The 27,380-nt window shown below is 50.3% G+C and overlaps 2 protein-coding genes across 2 annotated transcripts in view; one reads left to right on the top strand and one right to left on the bottom strand.

Annotated features, from left to right (window-relative positions):
* ASTN2 (astrotactin 2) overlaps positions 1 to 11,722 on the top strand; it is a 361,642-nt gene extending 349,920 nt beyond the window's left edge. The window contains exons 21-23 of the mRNA XM_052814688.1: positions 1,840 to 1,940; positions 3,199 to 3,382; positions 10,806 to 11,722. Coding sequence (XP_052670648.1) covers positions 1,840 to 1,940; positions 3,199 to 3,382; positions 10,806 to 11,043 — 523 coding nt within the window. The 3' untranslated portion in view covers positions 11,044 to 11,722. The remainder of the gene's footprint in view (positions 1 to 1,839; positions 1,941 to 3,198; positions 3,383 to 10,805) is intronic.
* Positions 11,723 to 20,800: 9,078 nt separating this feature from the next.
* PAPPA (pappalysin 1) overlaps positions 20,801 to 27,380 on the bottom strand; it is a 183,458-nt gene continuing 176,878 nt past the window's right edge. Inside the window, exon 22 of the mRNA XM_052815534.1 lies at positions 20,801 to 26,933. Coding sequence (XP_052671494.1) covers positions 26,826 to 26,933 — 108 coding nt within the window. The 3' untranslated portion in view covers positions 20,801 to 26,825. The remainder of the gene's footprint in view (positions 26,934 to 27,380) is intronic.

The raw sequence follows: 27,380 nt of genomic DNA on the forward strand, positions 1-27,380 counted from the left end.
CTGCTTGTTGTGCTTATGCTGATGAGCAAGAAGAGCGTTGCCCACTGCTGAGCACCTGGCTGGGCAGCAGGAGTCCTGGGGTGTCTGCCCAGCTCTCCCGCTGCAGAGTTCCTCGTCTCACTGGGGCTGAGGTCCCCTCACCCAACACTGGGTGCCCCTATTGCGGTTGCTTTCTGGACCTGGAAAGAGGGGGAACTCATGCTGCCAAGCTGCAAAGACATGTAGCTTATCTGCTGACAGCAGGAGACTCCTTACTCACCTAGAACCCCTCGTCTATTGAAGGGAGGAGGAGGGATGGGATGCAAAGCCCTGAAGTTAGACTCCTGTCCTGAGTTCAATATTACCCTATTGCTCTGTTGCTGTCCCTTAATTATAGCGGGAGAACAGCCTGTGTGTGGTACTTGTGAAGTTGCACAGTGCGGACATCCTTCTTGACATGCTCCCACTCTGAGCAACGTTCCTCGTAAATTAAGGAAAATGATGTCATGCCAAAGAATTAAATAGCATCTCCTTGGGTGAGCTCAGTGTGTGCGTCCCCTGCATGCCCCAGCTTTGTGAAAATGGGAGTTGTCCCTACACACAAGTGGGTTCCTTGGCAGTCTGCTGGCATCCTTTCAGACAGCAAGTATTGTTAAGGAACTAATGCTAATTGCTTGGAGAGAATATGTCCTGTGCTGGGAATTGCTACCGTGCAAATGTCAGCTCTTATCAGCTGTATGTGGGGTGCACAGGGCCAGCGGGGAGGAGAGGGGGATGGCTGGCGGTGCTCGTGTGTGGGGTGAGGAAAAGGGAGGCATTGCTTCTGTCCCTGTTAAGGATGCTAAGGAGTTAGGACCATTCCTTAAGTAAACATACCTCAGAGTCTCAATCCCATTTAAGCTTCAGCTACTTTTATGGTACTCTTTGCACTCACTTGCAAGAGCTGCTCAGTTTTACCTTAGGATAAGGAGTGAGGCTGTGTTATTTCTCAGGAGCTGGGTACCCCGCCACCAGGCATCTCAGACCTCCGAGGGGTTCAAGCCAGCTCCTGCACTTTGTCAAAGCCAGCTCAAGTTTCCGTGCCTGGCTCAGAGTGAATAAATATGAACTGATGCCTTTTGGGAGAGTGGACAGAAGATTGTTGCCCCTGCTGCGCAGAAGCATTCTCATTTTGGAGCTTTGATACTCTGACCAGGACTCTGAGCTCAGTATCCCGGGATGTCCCATGCAGCCACAGCCTGTTTATTCAATGCTTTATCCAGCACAAAAGTCATATTTTACTGTCAGATGCTCTCCATTAGCTTCAAGTGTGAAATTACCATTCCCACCCTTTTACCAGCCCCACCCTGGTGAGGAAATGAGGGAGAAAACAACCTCAAGGGCCATTCACAGGATGTGTACGAGCTGTCACTTGTCAGCACAGAGCCCGCTTACGGCAGGAATTACTGCTGTGCTCTCAGGAGGGCCGGAGAGGAGCCCGGCTTGCAAACGCCACAGCGTTACAGTATTTGCATCAGCGCATGGCAAAGCAACCCCAGAGATGTTTGCACCCTTTCGCAGTCGGGTGGCTGCAAGGTGCAGCCCTGCAGGGCTCCCAGGGATGGTGGGGGAAGAGGAAACACATCCCCAGATGCTGCGTGGGGACGCGGTGGCCTGTACCCCGGCCCTGGCTCCTTTCCCTGGGTGCTTTCCTGTTCTAAGCCCGAGATCGTCTCACGTCTCCATGAGATGCCAAAACTGACGGAGAGGAGCCTGGACCACGTTTTTCCTTTCTCTTGTGAAGGCCGGTTCCCATAACAACCTGGTGGTGTGGGACTGAGGGATAAAGACATGATTTTCCTTTTCCTTCCTGCCTTCCAGATTTACCCTCTACGCGGTGGATACACGAGGGAGACACTCGGAGCTGAGCACGGTCACCCTGAGGACAGCCTGCCCACTGGTAGATGACAGCAAGGCAGAAGGTCAGTGTTCGGGCACCTCATTTTCCACGACAGGAGACATTTCCTGCTAATTTTGCTTTTCCTCTATTCATTGAACTCCTGCAAGTCCCTCTAGTCCCTCGTCTCCCAGTGTGAAGGCTCCTGTAAATTCACCCACGGGCACAGGGACATTAATCTGGGAGGGGTGACAAACTGCAAGAGTGTCCAGTAGCAAAGTCCCCTCGGCTGGGCAGCTGGTGGCTCCTGTGGTCCTGTGCCAGGCAGCGCCACGGCATCCTTCCCCACGCATGGCCACGGGAGCCGATAACGTGTGTTTGACACATATCTCCTGGAAAAAGAGCGATCTCTTCTTGCAAAAGTGAGAGAGGCTGGGCTGGGCTGGGCTGGGCTGGGCTGGGGCAGTGAGCAGTGCGGGACACTGTTGGCTCTGGGTGTTTAAAAGGATGCTGGTGGCAGCTGGTTCGGTTCTGGAACAGAAACACCGACAAAAGCCCAGCCACTTTTGCACGTTTGCATTTTCTGGTGTCGAAACCAATCCCATTTGTTCTTATGCCCAGAGCGCTTGGCTGCTTTCAAATTTAAAAAGATTGCTCTAAGTGAAAGGTGGATTACCTGTTTTCTTTCTTGCTTGCTTTCTATTTTGAAAAGCACACAAAAGAAAGTTTTGATTAATGCTTTGTTCCATGTTATTGATAAGCATTCCCAGGAAAAATGAGAAAACAGGAGACTAAAGAAAAGGCAGGAAATGGAGTTTTGTGCATTTTTCATTTCCAAAAAGAGATCCTTTTCTACAGCAGGGAGTGCACCCTCTTGTTTAATACATCTGAGCTGCTCTAGTAGATACCCACAAGGATGATGTGCTGTATTTCTGGCTGAAGTACCATCTTGTTATCAACAGTGTTGTATTCTTCCTGCCCTTTAGCTTCATAGCTGTGCAATTGCTTTTGGTTTGGTGAATTAGGGAAGAGCTTGCCTGCCTTACCTGGGAGGATAAGGCTGTGGCTGCCTGTGCTGACAGCCCTCCTCCTCTCCTTCTTCCATTCCGTCATGGAATATTGCTGGAGTCTTTGGGGCTGCTCTGCTCACACAGGGCACTCACTGCAGGATTAGCTGAGGAATTGCTCAGTGCTCCCCAGGTCACTAAACCCTGCTGCAGCCAGCCCCAAGGGACTGGCAGCCATCCCAGATGCCAGCCTCTCCTGCCAAGGGCTTCACTCCTCCTTCTCCTGTGTTAACACCTTCTGGCTGTTAATTAATCCCGTCCCCCAATCCTTTCCAGAGATAGCTGACAAAATCTACAACCTCTACAATGGCTACACCAGTGGGAAGGAGCAGCAGACAGCCTATAACACGCTGATGGAGGTCTCTGCTTCCATGCTCTTCCGAGTCCAGCACCACTACAACTCCCACTACGAGAAGTTTGGAGACTTCGTCTGGCGCAGTGAGGACGAGCTGGGGCCCAGGTACCTGTCCCTTCACTGCATCCTCCCCTGCCCCGCCACCTGGAGCACCCCTCTGCTTGGCCACTGTGGATGTGACCCTCATTGCCTGCTCCTTGTAGCTGAGAGAAGTCGCCTTTTGGTGTTCACCAAGCTCTCCTGCCATCCCCTAGGACCACCAGGTCCCGCTCAGTCTTTGGATGAATGCTTATGGGACATCTAGCAGCTGGGTGGTCTTTGGATGAATGTTTGTGGAACATCTAGCAACCAGCCTGAACCAGGCGGGTGATACTGCAGACGAGCTGAGTGTGTTGAGAAGGGTGGGGAAGGGTGGGGGGCAAAGGGTGTAAATTAGGCCTGGGACAGAGTGTAAACCGGGACCGACTCAGATCCTCTTCAGTTGTAGAGCCATGGTAGATGAGACCATGGCTTGCCTAGGGTTCAAAGGTGCCCTGATTAATTGCAGGGTGGGTGGCTAGAAAGGGTGACTGGGGGAATGAAGCAAAAATGCAGCAGGTACGTATGTGTTGAGTGGTGTGTACAGTGACAAGCATTAGGTATCAAGAGCTGCAGTACAGAGGCAGCTGTATACTTTGGAGGTGTTTGAGGAATACAGGGCAAGTCCATCCCTATATTATAGGATTTGTGGATGTCAAATAGCTAGGTAATGAGGAGAAGCAGAATCCCTCCTGGGCACTTTTTGGTGGAGCCCACTGGTGTCAAGGAACATGATGTGACCTCCAGAACCGGCCCCCCCATAGTGGGATGGATTCTGCACCCAGGACAGATCCGTTCTGACATCCTGCATTCAGACTAGCTTCCTCCACACCTAGAGAATATTCCCTGTGGACAGTCAAGGAGAGGACTGCTTGACCCAGGTCTGGCTTTGGGCACCTGCTACTACCTCGTGTGGTTGGGGACGTGTGTGGCAGTGCAGGCACCCTGCTGCAGGAGGATTATTTGTACGCAAAAACAGTTCTGAGCCCCTGGAAGGGCAGAGCTGAGGTGCTGGCGAACAGATTATTACTTTTGTCTGGAGATTGACTATTTGATACCATCAGAGGGGTCAATGGTTGAGCAATCTACGTGCGGTAAACTTGGCTCTTCTAAATGGTACGTTTCATGGACATTTCCTTCAATTTATTTCTCTATCTATCTCACTTGACATACATTTATTGTCACAGTGGTATATGGTTGCCATACAAACTGTAAATATTTCCAAAATTCCCTTTTCTACCTTCCCTCTCACCCAAAAGAATAATTCAGCTTGCTGATGCAGGCACTAGAAAGGTCCTCCTAAATTTCAGCCCTGTGGTGCCCCTGACACCATGCAAGGATGCCAGCAAGCACATGGCACCTCATCTGTTACCTATATACAGCTTTATGCTAGAAATATTTTCTCTTTACTATACATTTCATGCTCTGAGGAGGGCTGGGAGAGGATTGTTTCCAGGAGTATAAAGAGCAACCTTTCCAGAGGGACTGCATCTGCAAACCCCCAGTGTACAATGAAAGTGGTGGTAAGACTCTTAAGAGATCACAGGTACATGAACTCCATTGTGTCCAGGGGCTGGCAGTGTCCTGGCAGTGTCCCTGCAAAGGCCAGACTGCCACCCAGCCTCTTGGGAAACACTCAGCAAGAAATGATCAGAAGTAGCCATATCCCTCTGGACATCTTGAGGTCTCTTACAGGATTCAAGACCTGCTTTGAAGCTTTTAGAGACATGGTTCATCCAGCATTCTCATCTAACATGTTGTTCTCTGAGAAGCTGGAGCAGAGGAAGATGGAGGAATGGGGCCCTGCAGTCAGTCCATGAAGAACTGGAAAATATTTTCCTTCTCCCCCTCTTGCTCCTATCTGCTTGTTGGACACGGCTGAGGATCTATCCATAATACCAGGATGACAGCTCCTCACAGTAGTTTACACCCCTCCTGGACATGAATCCAAGCTGGCCTGGGGCTTGCCCTCCTCCAGAAATGACCTTGGTCATAGTTTCTTTGGTAGTTCATTAGTCTCTGGCACAGAGCCATTCTCATCCTTCCCACTGCCTTCCTCCTTCTTTGATGACACTGCAGACTTGTTTGTCCTTTCTCTAAATCCCTGGGAACCATCAGCCTCTTCTTGTGTAAGAAGTATTTCGTTTGTTACTTGAGATCCAACACACTTATTGAAGGATGCTATCTAACCTGATACCTGCATCAAGCCATGGGATTTTCAAGGTGACATTTAAATTGCCTGTATTGCCTGACTCTGTACCAAGCTACATCTGGAGTCAGTGGTCGATTCAGCTGCTGTCTGTCTTCCTCACCAAGCCAGGTGAGCTCCTAGCAGCGCTCGTATGCCCCTGTTCTGTACTTGAGAAATATGTGACTTGCAGCCAAGGGGAAGCATCTATAAACGCCACGGCAACGGTGCCAGGCTCTTGTCAAGAGCGAAGCTTTGCCATCCGGCCTGGCTTCTCAGGGAGCTTGGACAGAAACGGAGGCACTGATGTAGCGGGAAGCGAGTGAGGATTTGCCAAGGGAGGCCATCTCGTAACACGATTTTAATTGACGGACTGTTCTCCTTCCCAGGGGGACATTCATTTTCGTACCTTGAAATGTTTATCAGATGAGCCTCAGCTTCACAGTAAATGTTCGCTCATAAAACTGAGCGACAAGAGGGAAGTTGATTGCCTCTGTGTAATAAATACATCACACTGGAGTCCTCGTGAGCCCAGTTTCCATGAAACCCACAGGTTACTGCAAACAGCTGCTTGTGAGAAGACACACTGACAGCCAGATGTCCCAACCAGACCGTTTACATTAAGGAGACATTAAAAACTTAGCTCATAGGTGGCCCTAAACCAGGACTTTCTGTGGTCAGCAGCATCTTGGCACCTGGCTGGCCTCATCCTGCTAGTCTCCTTTAGCAACAACCACCTCTTTCCTGCTCCCCCCGTTCCTCTTACAGACACCAAGTGAATCTCACAGAGTCAATTTGTTCCAACAAAACAGAAGAATCTGTCGAAACCAGTGAAGGTTTAGTGCTACTGTGCATTCAGACCTTTGGATCTGTGCAACCAGAGTGCTTCCTGACTCAGCGATGGGGAGATTTCTCTATTATTTTCTCTTACTGTGTTTTCAGGGCAGTTCTTATGACCACTGCAAACAGGGCCTGGCTTTAGGAGGAGGCAGGACAAATAATAAAGTTAAAATCTTTCTTCCATGCCCCTGCTTGTGGCTAGCAGCAACAATGGGGTCAGGATGTGGCATCAGCCCAGGGCTCACAGCCTCTCCTTTGCTCGAGTAAGTCCCCCAGGCAGGCAGCCGGGACAGCCGCAGGAGACGAAGTGCATCTCCAGAGCAGCTGCCTTCTGGTACCGAGGGGGAATGCAATGTACTGATGGGAGGCTGTGATAAAAGGCCATCGAGTCCCGGACTCAGAGTCCTCCCACACGAGGGTCTGACAGACCCAGGTCAGTTCTCAGTAGAGTGGAAAAATCTGAATTTATGACAAAATCACCCCATATGGGAACACAGCAGCCAGGCAGCCACCCTCTCCTCGCAGCAGTCCCGGGAATCTCATCCTTCCCTCCAGCCCAGGTATCATTCTTTGCTTCTTCATGCTGGTTCATTCTCTTTTAGTACCTTCCTCTTAGGTGAGATGATAGGGCAGGGTTTTGCTGGCTCTGGATACGTTTTCATCCCACACCAGCCATCAAAGTGAGTGATTGCTGTCCCCTGTGCAGCTGGGGGAGAAATGTCCCCGCGGCAGCACCCCCGGGGCTGGGCAGAGCAGGAGGTAACGTGTCTCGTGCTCTTGGGCACATCCTTGCAGAGCTGGGGCTGGCAACCAGGGACCTCAGTGCTCTGTCCCCTGTGCAATCACTGCACCACACAGCCCTGCAGGGGGGCACTGGTTCATGCACAAGCCCTTGGAAAGTGCCCTGGCAGCAGTCACCTGTCCCCCTCCCCTTTCCTCTGCCCCACCATGCCATGAGGTACTGTAGAGGGAAGCAGCCATGTAGAGCCATCACTATTTTTAAATCCCCTTCTTCATCATTTATGACTGTGGCTGTGACCTCCTAAATCCATCACATAATTGGAGACCAAATCAGACCCGAGCTGGCGCCTGCTTAAAACAACGGCCCCTGCGGCAGGCACGTGGCAGGTGGGAGGACACTGCTGGCTCATGCCAATGTGGGGACACCCCCTGTCTGGGCTATGGGGTGAGGGTGAAGGGGGCTACTTCATCCCTTTGGGGGCTGAGAGCTCAGGATCTGGCCACAGGCAGCCATGAGAGTGACTCCCCCCTCGCTTACTCCCCTGCCGTCCTCTCCTGATTCCTGCCCTTTAATAAGGCAATAAATTAAGTTTCTGGCAGGGATGAGGTTGGTCAGCATTTAGGAAGATTTCATTTCCAGTATTTGAAAAGGTGGTCGTTCTGACCCGACAGCCCTCCACAGGGAGCACTTGGGTAATACCCAGGGCTTGATTTATGGTGTTAAATTGGCAGCCCAAGAACTGCTCCTGTAATTTATTACCCAGCCTTCACCAGAAAGCCTCTCTCTCTTTCTCACCCCTCCCCTCGCCCGCTCTGTCTCTCTTTCTCCTTATTTTTTTTAAGAGGGAACAGCTGACAGCCGAAAGCTAAATCTAACATTTACACATGACTTCATTACCCCACTAAAATAAATGACTCAAAGCGGTGAAACCCATCAAAACTGGGGCTTTGGCACCGGACACCGAAAGCGAGGGACCTGATTCCCTCCCTCCCCATCACCCTGTCTCCTCCTTGACCGCGGTGCAGTGTGTTTTCAGCATCCTCATAGAGCCAACCTGTCGTGTATGCTGCATGCCACCCTTAAACATTGGTTCTTTCCCGGGACCGACTGCACCGAGCACAACTGCAGATGCAGCAGGTGTATGGAGACCAGCTCCTCGAGGAGCACAGTGTCCAGCACATGAGACTTCAGCAGGTCTGGATGGTTTGGCCCCTGGACTTCTTGCCAACCTTGAGCTGCTCCTCACACGCAGGAGCGTTTGCCTGGATAAGAGACCTGAGTATGTATCAGGAAGCAAGGACAACATGGTGATTTTTAGCAAAATCAAGAAGATCATGGAAGCAAGTGGAGCAAGTAATGAAAATGGGAAGGTAGAGAAGGCCAAGCAAAATGGAGGCAAAGGCAGGTTTTGTGGGAGAGAAGTGAGAGGTGGGTGAAGAAAGCTACGGAGGGTAGGAGAAAGGTGAAGTGGTGAGAAGGGAGGAGAGGAAGAGAAGACCTTGGCCAGCAAGCATGTGTAGGTGCATGCTGGGGAGTCCACTTGTGGTTACCCACCACTGGGGTTTGTCTCAAGGGCTGGTCATGGCCACTCATTGTCACTCCACTCTTGCTGTGGCTGGGAAAGCCTTGTGGTGAGCTGGAGTGGGAGCCAGTCTAGGGGAAAATCCATGGACTGCTTCGTTGGCCTTCAGATGGACAACTTCCCCATGTTGGCGCAGAGTTCAGGTCCACAGATACCTGCACAAGCACAAGCAAATGGGCTGGGGAAGGGCCAATACCCCCTTTTGGCAGCAGAGATGATTTACAATAAATAAGGATGACCATGGAGCTATGGCCTTAGAGAGATGATAGTTATCCTTTTTGAGGAGGAGGGTATTCTGGCTAAATGCTCTCTTCCCGAGCACTGTCAACTCACATAAAAGTCCATCCTATGAACTGACTGTGGGCCCTGTGCTTGCTCAGCCTTCCCTGATAAAAAAGGGAGAATCAGTGCAGATGTTAAGAAAAAATTTCTTAGCATTAGGGTGAGTGAGCACTGGAAGGATCACCAGCTCTTGGCTCTAAGAACAGGTTAGACAGATACTCATCAAGGCAGGTTGATCCCAGCAAGGAAATAGCACAGATGATGCCTTTTGGCCCCTTCCAGCACCAGTGACTGTGATTTCCTGAGGTCTGTTAACTGTAGTGACAGTCACCGCAGACTTTGATTTGCTGCTGAGCTTAGCTTTAATCAATCAGTCTTTACTGAAAGCATCTAATGCCATCATAGAATTTCATACCTTCTTAGCGGCAGGCATCCAGCAGTGAAGGACCTGTTCTGGGCAGTGTGTCAGGTCTTGACACGCAGTGGGAGCACTGGATGCTGTAGAAGGTCAGGTGGCTGCTGTGGAAAGTCGCGTGAGTAGAGGTATTCTGTCAGAGCTGGGCACAGCTCAGCCCATGACATCATTATTATATATGTGTGTGTATAGCTAATGAGGCTCAAATTGCCTAGTCAGGCTTGTCTTTATAGATTACATTGATGCATGGATACCATGTAGTGTTGTCCAAGAAGGGCCAACTCCCTTTGCTCTCCCCTTCCCCTGGAAAGCCAACCAACGGGTGAGCCCGTCACCCCCGGGGAGGAGCGGGGAAGTTTTCCCTGTGGAGCCCTGAAGGAGCAGAGCTTTCCTACAGCTTTCATCCAGTCTTCCCGCTCTGGAGGGATAGGTCCGTAGCCGGCTGGGGATGCCGGGATGCCCTCTTGCCTCCTGCCACTGTCTCTGCCCTCTGCTCTGGTGCTGGGGTGACTCTGGCCAGCCCTTCCCCGGCGTCCCATCCCCGGGTGCCTGCGGGTGTGCGGCCACATCAGGCTCCCAGCGCTCCCCCCCGGCTGGGAGCTCACAGCCCGGGCTGAAACATCACTCAGCTTTCATAATCAAATAATCCCCATGTTTATGCCTCGCTGACTGACAGCGCTGCCCCTGACATATCATTATCGGGAATTTACATTCCTGCAGGAACTGCGAAATTCCCTAGCCCCGAATCCAGAGCTTTCCTGTGGCACCAGAGGGAGAGGAAATAATCTGTGATCTTGAGACTTTCAGACCACTGAAATAAACCCTCTTCCCCTCCCTTTGTTTGATTTAGCACTTTGCAGACTCCCACAAGGGGATTCTTGGTTTCTTATGGGTTTATTTTGTTTTGTCTTAATGTGTTGTGCTTTTTTTCCTCACTCTTCTGGTGTCAGTCCTTTTGGGCCATTTGCCTCCTGGAGACTTGGGAAAACAGGAAAGGGAGGGCTGGGCTCATCAGTCAGGAGCAGGAAGGTGCAGGGGGTCTCACCAGGGTGCATGGGGGCCAGCACATGCGCTGGAGCCTTCCAGGAGCACATGGTGGTGGTGGTGACAATCTAGCCGGTGGCAGACAGTGTCCCCAGGGCACCCAAGCTGCTCTGGTGGGTCAGACCTGAGGTCCCTCCAGCCCTGTTGACGTGGTGCTGTGAAATAGTAGCTCTACCCAGAACTTTCGGGCAACACGGTGCTTCCCTCCACTTGAAACAGGGAAGACAATGTCTTAGGCAATGGGTCTTGTCCGGTTTTGTCCCAAGACAGAGCTGGTGATGGAACCCAGAAGTCCTGGCTCCTGGTCTCCTCTTTGCATTGCCCACCCTGCTCTGTCTCTATCTCTGTCCCCTCCAGGAAGGCACACCTGATCCTGAGGAGGCTGGAGAAGGTCAGCAGTCACTGCTCGACCCTGCTACGCAGTGCCTACATCCAGAGCCGCACCGAGACCATGCCCTACTTGTTCTGCCGCAGCGAAGAAGTCCGGCCGCCCGGCATGGTCTGGTACAGCATCCTAAAGGACACCAAAGTAACGTGCGAGGAGAAGATGGTCTCCATGCTGCGCAACACGTACGGGGAGTCCAAGGGGCGGTGAGGGAAGGTGCGGGCCTGGAGCTGTGGGAGGCAAAGGGACTCTGAGGAGTCGAGGACTCGTGATGTGCTGAGTGGCTGGTGGGGTTCGGGGTCGGGTGGTGTTTGGAGGGGGTGGAAGGGGACAGCGAGGCCAAACAGGACTTTCTCATGCAGACGGCAGAGAAACAAGAAATCAGCAAGTTGGACTTTAATTTCTTTTCCTTTTTTTTTTTAATTTTTCAAGAGAAAAAAAAAAGAAATGACCTAATTTGACTCAGCATAAAAGCCTCTCCTTTTTAATCTTTTCTTACTGAATTTCCTGGACTACACGCTCCAAAACCCTGGGAGGAGGAGATACCCACTCGAGGCCAGGGCCAGGCAGAGGGGAGCTGCTGGGCACAGGGTGACCCCATCCCTGCCTGCCCTGCCTGCCCTGCCTGCCCTGCCGCTGGGCAGGAGCTGTGGGGCGAGGGCCCCGGTGCCGTGGTGGCCGAGGACGCCAGGAGGAGGTGGCGCGGGTGGCCGGTGACACCGCGCTGCCAGCGAAGGTCCCGGAGGGGGATGCCAGGCAGGTGCCGGGACGCTGCAGGCAAGCTGGGCTTTTGTACCACTCCGAGTTGACAGACCGGCTCCGTGCGCAGCCTTCGTTCGCAAGGCTCCCGGCGGCTTGTTCTGTGCATTAAAGATTCATATTAAGTCCATCTTCGCTGCCTCCTTGGTGTTTCTTCCTGACACCGTCTCACCGCTGCTTGGGCATTCGTAGGGTTTCAGGACCAGAGAGGGCATCACCGACGGCTGTCCCCGTGCCAGGATGTGGCTGAGATGAGGGGCCGTATCTGGAAACCGGCACTCACCCCAAGAGCTGGACACGCAGAGAGGAGGGGAAAGTGCAGCCTCTTTGTGCAGGGTCCTCTCCCTCCCCAACACCCAGCTCAGCCACCAGCCCCGGTGGGAGCTGAAGGCGTGTGGGAAAGCCCAAGAAGGAAGCCAGGGGCTAAAAAGACATGGAGAATCTGGTTTCTTTTACTGTCAGATGTGGGTTAGGCTGGACTGGGATCCCTGTGGGTAATGGATTTCTCAGCCTGGTAGCCAAACCAAAAAGGGCGGGAGGGTGAGAGGGGGGGGGGGAAAACCAAAAATCGGATCAGCTCAAAGCTATTGCTTTTTCTTTTTAAACCAAAATAACAAACCTGGAGGGGGAAAAGGGAACAGTGTGGGTTGAATGAATCGGTTTAGTCAGCCCAAAGAAAATAGTTTTGTTTAGTTTTTCAGGTTATTTAACCCTTTAATGTAAAAGCAAACAAGCAGGAGGTTGAGTTTCAAAACGAAAATGTTTTGAAACCAAACAAAGGTGCAGAATTTGATGTGGAGGAAGTTCAGCCAGAGACCTTTTTCTTCTTGAGCTAAACCTATTTTCCTGCTTTGCACCCACTTAAATAATTCTGATTGTTTCTCCCAGACTGCTCTTTTCCATCCTGTTCCCTGCCCCCGGCTTTGGTTATGTCTCTTCATTTGTCTTGAGCCATGTTGATGTTGCACATTGGGAAGGCCTCCAGCACCTGGTCAAAGTCCCACTGGAGTTCACAGAAAACTTTGCCTTGATGTAGCAGCCTGTGGCCCAAACACCAAAGCATTGCAGGTTCCCTGAGGTCTCAATTTTTAAGCTAAATCCCTTCTTGTGACGGAGAGGGAGAGGACAGTGCCACCGAGGGATCTGGGCTATGGCCACTGCATCACTGAGGCTTGTACAGCAACGAGCACGAGGGCCATGGAGGGACCACGATGCCACAGGTGTTAAAACCTTTCAGCCCCCAGCACTGCTGCTGCCCGTTAACCATCCCTTTGCCCTTCGGAGGTGGCTGGTGGCTGTTGAGTTTGGTTGTGGGGGATGAAGGAGATGACTGTGACTTGCTGCAGACGAACGGAGACTTTGCATTTGCTTGGCTGGAGCTGCCGAGCCCCGGCATGGCTCTCGGCACCCATCCAGCACCCCGTGCACCAGCCAGGCCTGCAGCAGGTCTGTGAGACGCAGAGAGACCAGAGCTCACAGATCTTGCACCTCCTGAAATGGGAGACACTGGTGTGGGAGGAGGTGAAGCAATATTTGTTCAGCTTTGCTATTGTGTAAAACAAAACACAGCAAAACCCTTGAAGTGCAAATGTGCAGGCGTTCTGGCTGGTGCCCGGACTGGCGTTTCTGGCACCGCGGTGTCACACTGAGCTGCTCATTTCATTCATGGCATACATGCCATGACATGGTATATGGACTGCTGGGGGGGACCCCAAACCTGTCTTCAGAGCCACTGATGCAGAGTGACCGGGACTGATCCTCCCCTCCCAGCAGCTGCAGAGCGGGCAGCGGTCCCATCGCCCCCCCGGACACTCAGCAGGACACGGCACACACCGGGACAGCCAGGGCCAGCAGCAACCGCACCGAGCCTGGCTGGTCCCGGCCCGACAGCGTGCTGCTGCTAGCGCTGGGTGCACCCCCAGGTTCTTTGAAGCTGTCTTGTTTTCTCAAGGCTCTGGCCCACAGCCGTGCCTTTCCCTGTATTTTACAAACATGGTGCTTTATTTTGTTTTTGTTTGTTTTTGCTTGGAGATGATTCATTTCTCTTGAAAGCCTCGTGCAGTGTGTGCTGCGATGGGGAGCAGCTCTGCGGTTTCACTGCAGGCGGGAGCCGGTGTTGACCGACCTGACGGACAAATTGCTTGTGTTTTCTGTAACGCTGCTGACGGGACGAGGCAATCGTAGGTGTGATGGGGCTAATGCTGCTCGTGGGATTCCTGACCATCATGAGTGTGGTGCTAGGTGTCAGGAATAGGAGATGCCAGCCAAAATACAGGCTGGATGGATGCCCTTCAGCATGTTTTTCTCCACTCTGATACAGTGAGCTCCCCCACAGTGGTATTTTTTTATGCCTGGGATACCCATCCCAGAAGCCTCTCTCAGCAGAGCTCGGCGGGAAGGCGCAAAGCCCGCAGCACGGGGCTGTTTTGCTGCAGGTGGAGATGGAAAGGAGCCCTTCAACTCTGGTAGCCCTAACTTCTGCTGGGAACAAATCACAAGCAGCGCAAGGACAGGCTGGCTGTCCCCCTGGCTCCACGCTGCAGCTGTGTCCACTGCAGAGACCAGGGGCTTAATTCTTGCTGCTTACCTTGGAAGGCTGCTGAAGAGCTTCGCTTCGCATCCTTGGTGAGGCTGGCTGTTGCATACGGGTACGTATACAGAGCGAGTTGTGTGTAAGCCTGTGTTAATATGTACACAGCAGGTAGAAGAGTCTAGACTCCCGGGCAGGAAGGCTGCGGAGTTTGACGGCTATTAACCTGTCGAGAAGTGCACCTAGCTCCCAGATCAAAGCCAGAAGAGCCTCTGGCCAGTGATGCTACCCAGCGCGGCATACCCAAGCCAAACAAAACCGAGGAATTCGTCGAGGTTACACATCCTCCAGCGCGCAGCTGAAAGGAAGGGTCTGTATTTTCTCCCTGGAAACTTTGGAGAATGTAACCCTCCGGCTTTCAAGATAAACAGTTGTAGTCACAGCCTAGCAATGCTGGCAGATGGACCCGTGCCCTGTAGTGTGCACACCCCCGCCCCCCCCATTCCTCTGGATCCCTTAGGGAAAAGGGGTCCTTGCTCCAAAGCAAGTCGCTGCCACCCCAGGAGCTGGTTCCTCTTGCCAACCTGTACCCCGACTGCTGTGCCACTGGCTGGGCTTTGGCAGACCTGGGTCAGTCCTGTCCTGGGTGGGGAGAGCACTAAGGGGTGGATGAAACATGAAAAGTGAGTGGGGAGATGGGCAAAAAGATGCCATAATCCAGGTTTAATAGATAAAAAGTCTCCACATCCATTTGCAAAGCTGAAATTATTTGCCTGATGGCATGAAGCGGGGAAGGGTAACCTGGCATCAATGGCTCCTGGATGGAGTCACCAGCTTCAGCGTGAGTTCGGGTCATAGAGGAACCTCCTCTATGTGCCTTTGCAGTGAGTGCACGTGCAGGTAACGGCATCGACAGAGCAGTCATGGGTGCGTGCAGGGCACCCACTGCTCCCTGCGCAGCCTGGCCCTACTCCCACCACCCATGCACCCCTCCCCAGCACCCCATAAACTCCAGCTCAGCACCAGGAGGTGGTTTCTCTGCAGAGGCTGCTCACTCTTCACCATAGGTGTGTTCGCACTCCTCCTTTTGACAAACCTATTCACTGCCACTTTCAGCAGCCCTTGAACGTCCCAGTGGGCACACGCCCTTCTTAAGGGCACCCCAAATCTGCCACTTGTTTGGCAGCTCAGAGCTGGTGACAGCCACAGGTCCCCTCCCAGGGCTGCGTGGGGCTGTCCCCTCCCGAGGAGCAGAGCAGCCCGGAACAATCCCCATTGTCCCCACGGCCATTGTTCCCCACCGCCCTCATCCCCAGCCAAGCTGCAGCTGGCACGGTGCACAGAGGGGCTGATTGTTTGGGTTGCTGTGCCGCTGATGACACACCACTTTGGGACAGCTTCTTCCCACGGCACAGGCCTCTGGAGTCAAGTGCTGTATTTGCTTCTTTATTTATTTGTTTGGTTTCTGCTTTTCCTTCTTTTTTTTTTTTTAACTTTTTGCTTGGTTGGATGAGGCAGGCTCTGCTGAGGGAGTGCCAGAGGCTGTTCAGCATGGGCGGCCCAGGTCTTCTCCATCATGGGGGGTGTCTGGGATGGACAAAGCCTTGCAATAACAAACACTCATGCTTAGCCATGACAATGCCCTGTGATGTGACGGATGCCTCAGTGGCCTGCAAGCTCAAATCTTGTGCTGGGAGGATGCAAACTGCACGTTGTACCTGCTGGGCCAGAGGCAGGATTAGCTGAGCATCACCAACATGAATCAATTTGTGCACTGCAAGACACAAAGTAAAAGGTTTCTGGATTTTTGTTTTGTTTTTTTTTTCTAAGAACACTTGCCCTGTCTGCCTCTCCCAGTGTTGCTGGCCATGAAATTAAGCCAGGAGGGACCACCACAGCTCATAGTCCCACCATGGTGGGGGCACATGCCCTGGGCAGCTCTGGCCTTGCAAGTGCCCTTCGCAGGGCTGGGCTGGGGCTGGGGCTGGGGCGGGCACGGCTGTGCCCAGAGTGCTCTCGGCAGCTCCCGGACACCAGGAGCTGCACAGGCTTCGAGAATGGTTTGAGTCAGTATGGTGTGCTTCAGCTTTGGCATCTCATATGGTGCTACGGGGGTCAGGAGGCTTTAAATGCTTGGGTGGAAAGTTTGAGCATTGCAGTATTAATAAGGTGTGCAACAAAAAGGATTCCCTTTCCCTTCCCTGCTCCTGTCCACCCTCCCGTCTCTCCAAGCCCGTTCAGCAGCCGCTGTGGCATGGAGCCTTCACTCCTTACAGAAACACAGCAGTGTTAGGGCTCAGGAAAGACCATGTTATTAGGGTGACATTTTGAGCAGGTCTGTGCTGCAAGGTGAGTGCCCAAAGACAGAGCTGGGCTATGAAGTTCAGCCAGAATCAGTCCCATATTTCAACTCTTTCACCAAAAGTGCCAACAAACCTGAAGCAGAAGTTGGTTCATCCCCGTGGGCTGGATGATGATAAAGGGGAGCAGCAGTGAGCTTAGATATGGGGCTCTTGGGCTTCTTTAAAAAACTATATGAGTGGGGAAGCAGTTTATAAATGTATAAATTGGCAGATGATAACATCTCAAGAGCAGCGTGGAGGGGTGGCTAGAAGTGACTGTGTTGCTGTTTGGACTAGTTCTTCGTCATAAGTAATGTCATCAAAAAGTTGTGAATAACTTTTTAATCTGCAAAAAAGATTAATTTTGTGAAAGCTGTTTTTAACCACTAACGATCTTCCCCAGGCCCAAGAGTAGTCAGCCAAAAGATTCTCAAGACCTTTAAAACTATTTTGACACAGTATTGCCTCATTTGTACTGAAAAAAATCTAAGACCCTGGCCCTTTGGCTGCATTTTATCGGAGAACTTAAGCCAGTTGTTGACTTGACTTGAATGATGTAGGCAGCTGTTATTCCAATTCAGGGCAGAGGGAAAATGTGGGGCCATCATAGTGTTGTGGTAGTTGATGAGCAGCAAAAAGGAGAATTCTGGCCCGGGAATGGCTCACTTTTCTTCACCTCCCAGGTATGTGTCTTAGAAACTGAAAAACTGAGGGAGTGGAATGGAAAAGCCCAGGAAAAGATAGTGCTGGACCATGTGAGCAGTTTCCTTTATATTCCAGTCTTTCTACAGAGGCTTTTTTTAAGCCTCTGTGTCCTTTTGTTCAAATTGTTCAAAGTTGCTAACAAACAGCTTCATTTTCCCATTACCACAATTACCAATGCCATACTTGTTTGAGAAGCTGTGGCTTTCAGCTGGGAGAGGACTTTGCCATATGACTTCAGAGCAATTTCCCCAGCTTTCATATATAATTAATGCAGTCAGCTCCTTTTGATTTAATGCGGCCAACAGGAACCCCAGCTGGTGTCACAAGTGCCTCGCAGTCACTTCAGCGTGTGGGCTTCTCGGAGAGGCTGTTGGCCCAGTCTGGGCGACTCTGAGCGCGCCATGAGACTTACTGGGCTGGCCATCGCACAGCAAGGTGACTGCCATTACCGCTATGTGGCTGAGAGATTAAACCTGCCTTCCTTGCTAGGTCTCAGCCAAATTTAACATTTGCTGGTGGCCACGAGCCCTGTTGCCATCCCTCAGGACAGTGGCTTCAGCCCTTGCTCAATGCATGTATCGATTTTTTTCTTTTCCTCTCCCTCTCTTTAGTGATTGATTTCCAGACAGACACATAAACTGGACTTAGAAACTGTTGTTTTGACTGTGCATTTCAATTGATGGTGCTCAGGTGATAGTGCACATGTGGGAGGAACAGAGCTGAACATAGCTCAGCAACTGCAGCCCAGCCCAGCAGGAGTTGGTTGCTGTTACTCTGGCTTTATGGGTAGCTCCCAGCTTAAGGTCCTTATTAATGCTTAATAGATAATTCAACACACAGCCAACTGATTTGTATATTGCTATAGAATCACAGAATCATAGAATAGTTTGGGATAGAAGGACCTTTAAAGGTCAGCTAGTCCAAGTCCCCTGCAATGAGCAGGGACATCTTCAACTAGATCAGGTTGCTCAGAGCCCTGTCCAATATAGACACAACCCATTTAATACATTGTTTATGGACCTTTTTATCTACAGTATGTTCTATTGATAGGGCTGTCTGTGATGTGCTTATACCCTATTAATAATGCATTGACCACAGACAAGGATGGTATAGACAGCATGATGCGCTCTTGCTTGTGCTCTTTCTGTCTCTCTCCCTGCTCAATATATTGCAGTGGATCTTTTTGACAGTTAAAATGCAAACCATTTTTTTACTGACTCATTTATGCCAGTGTAAAAAATAAATAATAATTTATTCTCACCCTTCAGTTTATTGCCCCCAAACGTCCCATGGATTGTGTGGCGTGGAATTAATTTATTGTTCAATCCACAGAATGCTTACACACTATGGTATTACTGCTACACTTTTAAAGGGGGCCAAGGTGGTACCAGCCAGCACCGTAACTACGTCAGGATGGCAAATGGAGCTAGCTGGCATTATAGCCCAACGCTGACTAAAGCAGATGCAAAGGGAAATGTGTAACAGGGAAAGCATAGCTGGTATTTAACACTCCTGCCCCCATGCACTCCCTCCTTGTCCTCTGCCCAGCTGCCATGTCTTACCAGGGCTTTCCTGGGGACTTAAAACATTCATGAGTTTAGGAGTTAACTGGGTTAAAAACGACTCTCTTTAGGATGGGGGTCAATAGCTGTCAGGGTTAAATGGCACCTATACTGCCTGGATGCGCATCCTCAAGGTTTGGAGATGTCGATGCTGAATCAATTCACATTTGGAAGCTGAATCAATACAGATTTCTCAGTATAACAGCGTAAAGTCCCTTTCCTCGCCTGCCACAGCAGGGTCTGAGCAGGAGGCAGGCTGGGTCCGGTACCACGGCCACAGCCCTGGCATGGGGGTCCCGCCGGAGCAGTAACAGTGCGGGGGTAGCATCGGCAAAGTAAGGCAACGCGGCAGGACCAGCGTGGCTGGGACCAAGGGGAGGCAAAGCCTCAGGGGGAGGAAAATCTGCAAAGATGGTGGGCCAGAACAAGGCCAAAGGACTTGGCCATTAATGATCATCAACTTAATTGCCCAGGGAAACTGCCCTCGGCTGGGGCAGGTGGGCTGCACAAGCTGCGCAGGGCTGAGCCCTGGGCTGCTGCAGGCTTTGCTGGAGCTGCAGCTCCTCCAGCCCACCCTTCTCTCCGCAAACACCTGCCGTGGCAAAAAAAAAGCCTTACTTTTGGTGTTGAAGGACCAAAAGTTTCTTAATCCAACTCAGGTTATTTCACACATTAGCAAGAACTGACAGCCCTGTGGTTTGAGTCCACCCTGTTTCCTTTTGGACCTGTGCATGCCTGTGGGCATGCAACTGAGATGGGTCCACCGCCGCGCCGACCAAAATAACGTTATTGGGTTGCAGAGCCTCATTCTCCAGGAGGAGAAAGACATGCACCTTCACTGCAGGTGAGCCAACTCTGGGGGGCGGTCAGGACCAGGACAGGCTGTAACACTTGCATGTGTGCGTACGTACGTATGTGTGCGTGAGAGTGTGTGTGTGTGTTTATACTGGGCACAGGGCTTTATCATCACCAGATGTGCGTGAGCTCACTGTGCATACCTTACAAGGCCTTGGTCTGGCATGGGGGGGACTGCAAGCCCAGCTATCTCTTGACCACTGGAGACTGCCTTATCTTTATCTGTATGTTTTCTTGTGTGTCCAAAGGCTTTGTGCATTGGGATGTTCAGCTCTGGCTGCACATAGTTATCTTTCAGCCTTCCTTCCCTCCTTGGTAATACCCCTGAGGCAAGGCAAATTCCCATTGGGACTCATTTTCTGGATGACCATGTTCTGCATGTGATGGAGAGGGTGAGCAGAGACCACGGACAACAACTTTAAAAAAAAAAAAAATTCCTTTTTAAAATCAGAAGCATCCAACCTTCAAATTCTCAAGCATTTCTCACACCAAAACCTACACCAGGCACCAGCCTGCCCCGAGCGAAGCAGGACCTGACCCACCTTGACAGAACCAAACCTGCTGGAGGTGAAATGGGCTCTTGGGCTGACACGTGGCTCTGGCCGGTGCTGCCTCCCTCCACCTGCTGCAGCCCTCTCCCATCAGTGCTCTGTCAAAACACTCTGATTTTCAAAACCCCTGCCCAACACCAAAGCGCTGGAGCTCAAGCAGGAGCATGTGGACAGGGTGGCCCGTGCAGCTCTGCAGCCAGATGTGGGGCCCCACAGCCACACTCACCACCCCCCCGGGTACCCAGTGATGCTCGGGGCCGGCTCGACCGACAGCAAAGGAGACGTGGCAAGAGCAAGTGGTCCAGTTCAGAACTCTTTAATACAAGCTTATATTGTTTGTGTTTCTGATTCTCTGTTCTCCCAACATCTGGGGACATTAACCCTCATATGTGTGTGAGCATGTGTATGAAGATATATACAAAATCACACAGTTAAATATTTAAGCATACAAGGTATTATATATTTATATAATATAGAACTTTAGGGTATAGGAATCAACAATGGCAAAATATTTCTGATGAATCTGACATAACTTTTTTTTGAGTGAAACATGACCTGTTTTTGAAAGACCAGAGGAAGTTGTTGCTTATTAAAAGAAAGAAAAACCTGTATAAAGAAATTCTGTGCAAATGATTTAAAAAACATCATGAACCAAAAAAGGACAACTGTTAAAAACTGTATTGAAAAAAAAAATAAATTAGATGAACAATTGTGTAAATATAAATTAAAAAAGATGACAATCTTAATAAATAAGCTTTACTATTTACATCTTTATATATTGCTTGGAGACTTAAATTAGATCCGTTAAAAACAAACGAACGCAAAATAAAACCCAAAATCGGAGCAGCAAACGTACAGGCGTGAGGTACAGAATTAAGGGTTGAACTGTATTTTGCTTGTTTCTTTTTTTTTTTTTCTTTTCTCTTTTATACAGTAGACCAGTAGAATTCTTGTGAAAATAGATCCTCAGCACTTCATTGGAGTATTGGTTGACGTGGCTTCCAAAAGGTGCCAAGAAAGATTCCATAATAATAATAATAACAACCATAATAATCATAATAATTATAACAATAATAAAAAGATACAATATGATACATAAATATGGAAGAGCAGTTGGTAATATGAATACATTTTTCTCTAGACGAGATCACAGTTTTATTTGTAAATATTACACTGATATATATATATATAATATTACACATATAATATTATATATATATCATATATATATTTTTATATATATTTATATATATAGTATGGCTCAATCCTGCTCCCAGTGAAGTCAACAACAACAACAAAAACCCCTGTTGACTTGATGGGAGCAAAATTCAGCCTATCATCTGCAGACAGGTAAGTAATTACAGAGGCCGTACAATGCAAACTCCACAATGGTTCCAATTCCCTCTTTAATTGCTGGTGAAATGTTTCGTTAAAGCCCTGGTTCTTTGCACTCAGAAGATGGAAACTGGTGGCTAAATTGTGGCCTCACCAAACGAAGGAAAAAAACCAAAAGACCAAACCAAATCAGAATGGGAACCAAAGACAACTTGGACTCATTAGCTCCGCATCTCGATCTAACAGGACTAACACCACCAACAAGTAGCACCAAGACTCCTCATCGAACACCTGAAGCCAATCCAAGCTCTTGTTTCTGGCCTCAGAGGAAGCAGTTATTATTCTTGATGAATCTTGGATGTATAGATCAGACAAAAAGGGGAAAATTCAGTTTGCCAAACTAAGACAGAAACAAAACATTAAGCCCCACTTTGCTCTCACTAAAACGCTGGGCGTTTGAACACCGGTTCCCCAGGTGGCAGGAACAGCCCAACACCAAACCCCTACTGCCCAAATTGACTGTAGCTCCAAGGAAATACATCTTGGGCCACCTGGACCTGCTCCTGCTGATGTTTTGGTCATGCTCCCACTGAACTCAGTGGTCAAGGTCCTCCAGTGGAAAGGGGACTGTCCCCAGGGCTGCAGCGTGCCCAACACACGAGGTCAGCTGGAGACAGGCGTGCTTCCACATCCCCGGCAGGGAGATGGCTTTCCCCAGAGGGTGGGATGATGTGGAAGAAACACAAAGCAAATCAGCTCAGTTGCAACCACTGAGACCAAAATGGGCCCCACAACCATGACAATTTCAAGAGTGTATCTAAGCTGGGCATACAGTCCTCTCCCAGTGATACGAACATGCCCATCACCTCTCACTGGGGCATCCAGCGATTGGGCGGGGAGGGCAAGATGCTGCCAAAAGGCTGGGAACTTCCACAGCATCCAAAAAAGTTCAAAGGCCAAATCGCCAGCTCCGAAACCCCTTTGAGCATCCCAGCCTCGGCTGACTTAACCCCATCCCCTCCTGTCTTGTAGCTTGGCCGCAAATGGAAATGACGGGCTGGAGTGCAGGAAGGGGACGGTCGGCACCCCGCTTCCCGCTCACGGGAATCACCTGTCTGCTCACGTAGCAGCTTTCTCCTTCCCCCCCCTCACCCCCAGTCTCTCGCAGCTCTTCGGGATTCAGACTGTGCAGTGCTTCTGAGTGCAGTAATTAGAGCACAGTGAAATACTGGTTAAATGTGTATGTACAGTTGGATAATGTAAAAATAAGCACAAATACACACTTAAAAAAATAATCTGGAAAAAAAAATAATAATAAACTCCGCCCCCCTCCCCCCAGAAACAACGATATACCAGGGGAAAAAATACCTTAGCCTTAGTTCCTGGACTTATCACAAAGCACAAGGAAAACAAAACCAGACAATGTTATAAAACCTCACGGTACTTCTAGGGAAATCTACACTTAAGTATCTAGCTCTCTACTCAGCTGGCAGAATCAGTGTTTTCCTTTCAAACACACAAAAATAGGCTTTGCTCTTCTTGGATTTGGATTATGTGGGTTTTCTTTTCTCCTTTTTTTTTGTGGCTTTTTTTCTTTTCTTCCTCTCTGTAAAGCCTCACTTGTTGTTATTTTTTCCCCCACCTGAATCAGTTGCAGCAAGAAACTTTTGTTGGCTATTGGGTTTTCTTTTTTTCTCTCTTTTTTTTTTTTCCTTTTTTTTTTTTTTTTTTCTTAACACAGGTAAAACCTAGAACAAACCGACAGTTACAACCAAGTGAAACCGAAACCGGAAGGGAGGTAGCTGGAACCCGACTCCAAGAGTCCTCTGGTGCCATCCTCCTTTCTCAGCCTGGGGGGGGACAGCGGAAGATGCAAGAAAAGCAAGAGGACACCAGCGCAGCCCATCTGCAAGAGGGTGGGGAGGGAGAGGGGTAGCAGCTGATAGGAGTTTCCCACCCCACCATGCACCATTCACTGCTTTCTGCTCCAGCTTTCCCTCCTGCTGGCCATGGACACCACCCATAGCCAGGAGGCTGGCTGGTGGCCCCAGGTAGGGTGCAGCCTTGGCTTGCTATCATCTGTGACAGAGAAGATCTTGGCACTAATGTGACCTGGACTTTATGAGCAGCTAAATTTCATCGGCATGAGCACCCTCTCTTGTTCCCCCAAACTTCTTGTTTGATGTTGTCCTACACCACTGGCTCGGTGGGTGGAGGTGGTGGGTAATGTCCCTCCCAACTCCCACCCAATGGCCATCACAGTCATGGAGGGTCTTTCCTAGGGACTCCAAGGGCATTCAAGGCCCTAACAGTGGTAGATGCTGCAAGGCCATCCAGCTGACCTTGCCCCAGGGTGGGAGCACAGAGGACAAGAGCTGAACAAGTATCCATGCCTCACGGCTCCCTTCACATCCCCCCGGGTGCACGGTACAGCACCTGAAATGCAGAGGGCAAAGCTTTGCCCAAATGCAATCTTTTCCCAATGGAGAAAAAAAAAAAATGCTATTGGGTTTAACATGACTCAGGGCAGAACTTCTTCTGCTCCCAGTTCTGTCAGCCCCGTTGGAGGAGATGGACAGTGCCAACATGGCAGTTAGAAAAAAAATCAAATAGCAGCATGGAAAGCCTGCCCACGGGAAAGGGAGTTGGGTCACCCCTGGACTGCAGGAGTGAAGCTGAGGTGTGAGGCTGTGCTGGCAACAGGCCACCATCTCCCCTGAGCTGAGGACTCCAACTCAGCGAGCAGAGGCTGGCCCTGGCTGGGCAGAGGAGCTCAGCAGGCCCTGAGCTCCTGGGAGCCCACAGCAGCAAGTGGCAATAATGCTTATACAGACCTGTCTTTCCCAGGCAATGTCCTAGGTGAGAAAAGCAGATGGAAAATCTTCTCCATGCTGAGCTGTATAACTGAGAAGTGGATTTTGCAAACTGAGCTGCCATCAGGATGCACAGAGGACGTGAACTGAGGCTCCCTGCTGGGGTGAAACCCAGGTGGGGTGGAGGGGGGAGATCATGCCGAGATGCCGCAGGCATTGAGGACATGATACAGTGGCAGTCCGAAAGGCTTTTGAGGTTGCGAGGTCCTCTGATGGGCTGGATGGCACACGAACAAACTGCCAACACAAAACAGGAGGACAAAGGGACCAGAAGGAAGCAACCTTTTCAGAGTTATTTCCTTCCATTGTTAATTAGATGGCAAGAGGCAAACATGGAACTTTTGCCCAGGCCCGGTTTTTGCCACTGCTCTCTCCACTGGAGGACATTCAGCCTAAGTCCACAGAAGGAGCCCTGATCCCACTGCGCCTCTCTTTCCTGTACACCCCTGCACAGGGGGGGCAGAGCCATCCACACAGCTCCCATGGCCAGGTCTTCTCTGGGAGTAACTAGGAGCTTCACAGCAGAGAGCTGCTCACCTTCTTACGACAATCACCTCTCCAGGCCTCTACATTTTAGTTCTTGAGATTCACCTCTGCTTTATTCCGATAGAAACAACCCCAACAGTGGGTGACAAGAGCCTGGCTCCTTGCACCTACAACTCTGTCAGTTTTCCATTTCTAGTTCTCCTACCCATTTTTACATTCATCTCCATGACCCCTCACCTTACCCTTCCGCCTTGCTAGAGTGCCTAAATGTTCAATCAAGCAGGAGTAGGAAAAAGTATTCCCAACCTGTCTTTACCCAGTAGATTGTGCAAGTCAGGAGAGTCCCAAGGAACAGACAGACTTAACACTTGGAAGAATGTTCTTTTGGATGTGTGTTCTTCCTAGCGGGAGCCTGAAGCAGCAGGAGACAAGCCCAAGCCACACTGGAAAGACCTCTGGGATTTCTGTGGGATGGGTTGTAGCAGCAGCAGCAGCACTAGATGCACTGGGCATCTCAGTGACTCCACATGATGAACCCTATGATGAAGTGAGTCCCCAAGGGTCTGGCACAACATGTTCCCCTCTGGGCTGAAACACGACGATGGAGCTATATGACAGGGAAGCGTGAAGTCTGCTGCAGCTAATGCCCTTCCTTCTGGAAGATTATAAGCAGCTAAGCTCCTGGTCTATCAAAAGCATCTGACCCACTGGCCTGACAGCTTAATACTGACAAATATGGCCAAAACTCTAATACTGTCTCCTGCAGTCCTTTCACCATATCATGTGCCTCCTCCTCCTCTTCCCTCTCCTCAGAAAACATGAGCATGAAACGGTTGTTAGATGTAGACCAGCATTAAGAGGGGGGTGAAGGAGGTCTAGAGAACCACTTGGCTGGGTGGAGACCAGAAAGCAGATTCCTTTGGCTGGCTGGTGTCCTGTTTTCTTGCCCCAATGCTGAGGAAGAGACCAGAGGGTTTGAAAGGCAGGTTATAGGTAAGCTTTAAGGCAGACTGTTTGGTTGCATGGGGTTGTTTTTCACCCTGTCCTGACACAGTAAGGAAACTAGTTGTATGGGACATAGCAGCAGGAGTAGCAGCAGCAGACATGCTCAAATGACAAGTGCGGGCGCGAGTTACCCTCTCTGCTCCTCAGAAGCAATCATCCACATTCCTCGATGCCAGTCCTTAGACTCCCCACTCCCTAAACACACCATGGGACCACCTGCCCATCTCCACACAGAAACGTCCCAGCAGCCCTGCAGCTTGCAGGCAGGCTACAAGGGGACTTTTTGTTGGCTTTTTGAGGGCAGGGGGAGAAGGAGGAGCTGTACAGAAAGGCCACTGCAGTCTGCTGAGCTCCCTGGCTGGAAGTAGCGTTCCTGTGAGGAGCAGATGCATCCCACGTCTCGAGCTGGCTGGGCGTCTGGCAAGTCACTTGCCAAGAGGCACAGCCCTGTGGAGATCCCACCCCAACCTCAGTGCCCCGAGCATGCGATACCTTGGCATTCAGCATCAGAAAAGGCTCAGCTTGGAGTCCTCCAAGAGCACAGCCTCTTCCATGAACGGTCTGAATTGTGAGTTTGGAGAGGGGAAAGTTTTTGTGTTGATCATAATCTTTCACTCTTTCTCTCTTTCTCTACTTATTTCTATAAATATGTGTACATAAATAGCTTGTTTCTCGCCTTGAATCTAGATATGAACTGTTCAAATTAGGTGGGCTTAACATGCTGTTTTGATACATGAAAGTCTTCTCGACTTGACTCTTGGTTGTTTGTTTCTCGTCATCGCTATTTAAGATATAGTTAATACATAAACCCCTACTTTGAGTTCTCCTTGGACAAAAATTAAAGGCAGACTGGTTGAATTCTAAGGGTCCCTGGTGCAGAAATGCCATCCAGTTGAGCAGCTAAATGTTAAAAACGATACCAAAAGGGATGTGGTGTCTCTCCTAGCCTGCCTTGAGCAGTGTGGTCCTCCATTCCACGTCGCTTGGCATTACCCAAGACTGAAGCCACGGAGGTCTTTCTGATTGTGCTCTTGGGCGTTAGGGTCCCGGCAAGCACACTCTCCTTGTAGGTCACAGGACATAGGGAAGGGAGTAACCTGGGGAAGGAAACCAAAGACACAAAGACATGAAGGAGGGAACACACCTACAGCACCCTGGAGAACAAACGAGACCTCTGCAGTGATGTCTTCAAAGATCAGCTGCAGTCTTCAGCTATGTTATTTTTTACAGTGATTTATTTTAGTGCTGAGCTGGTGGTGCACTGAGGCCTCAGGTGAGCTACCTGTCCATAAGAAAGGCTGTGAAAAGTGTAAAGGAGAACTTGTTCAACTCATGCAGTTACTGGTCAGCAGATATACCCTTAACAGCTCACATCAATCACATGAACTTAGCTGGATGGGGAGACATGTACTTCTCTGGCAACTCTGGGGCTTTTTGGGGTACTTCTCACAATGCTTGGATCACATTACACAGCCAGCCTCTTCTGAAAAGCTATCCTTATCCCAAAGGCTACAAACGCTAAATGACAGCAATGTTACAAAACC

Source organism: Harpia harpyja, chromosome 19, assembly GCF_026419915.1.
Source record: "Harpia harpyja isolate bHarHar1 chromosome 19, bHarHar1 primary haplotype, whole genome shotgun sequence".
In the NCBI taxonomy this organism is placed as follows: Eukaryota; Metazoa; Chordata; class Aves; order Accipitriformes; family Accipitridae; genus Harpia; species Harpia harpyja.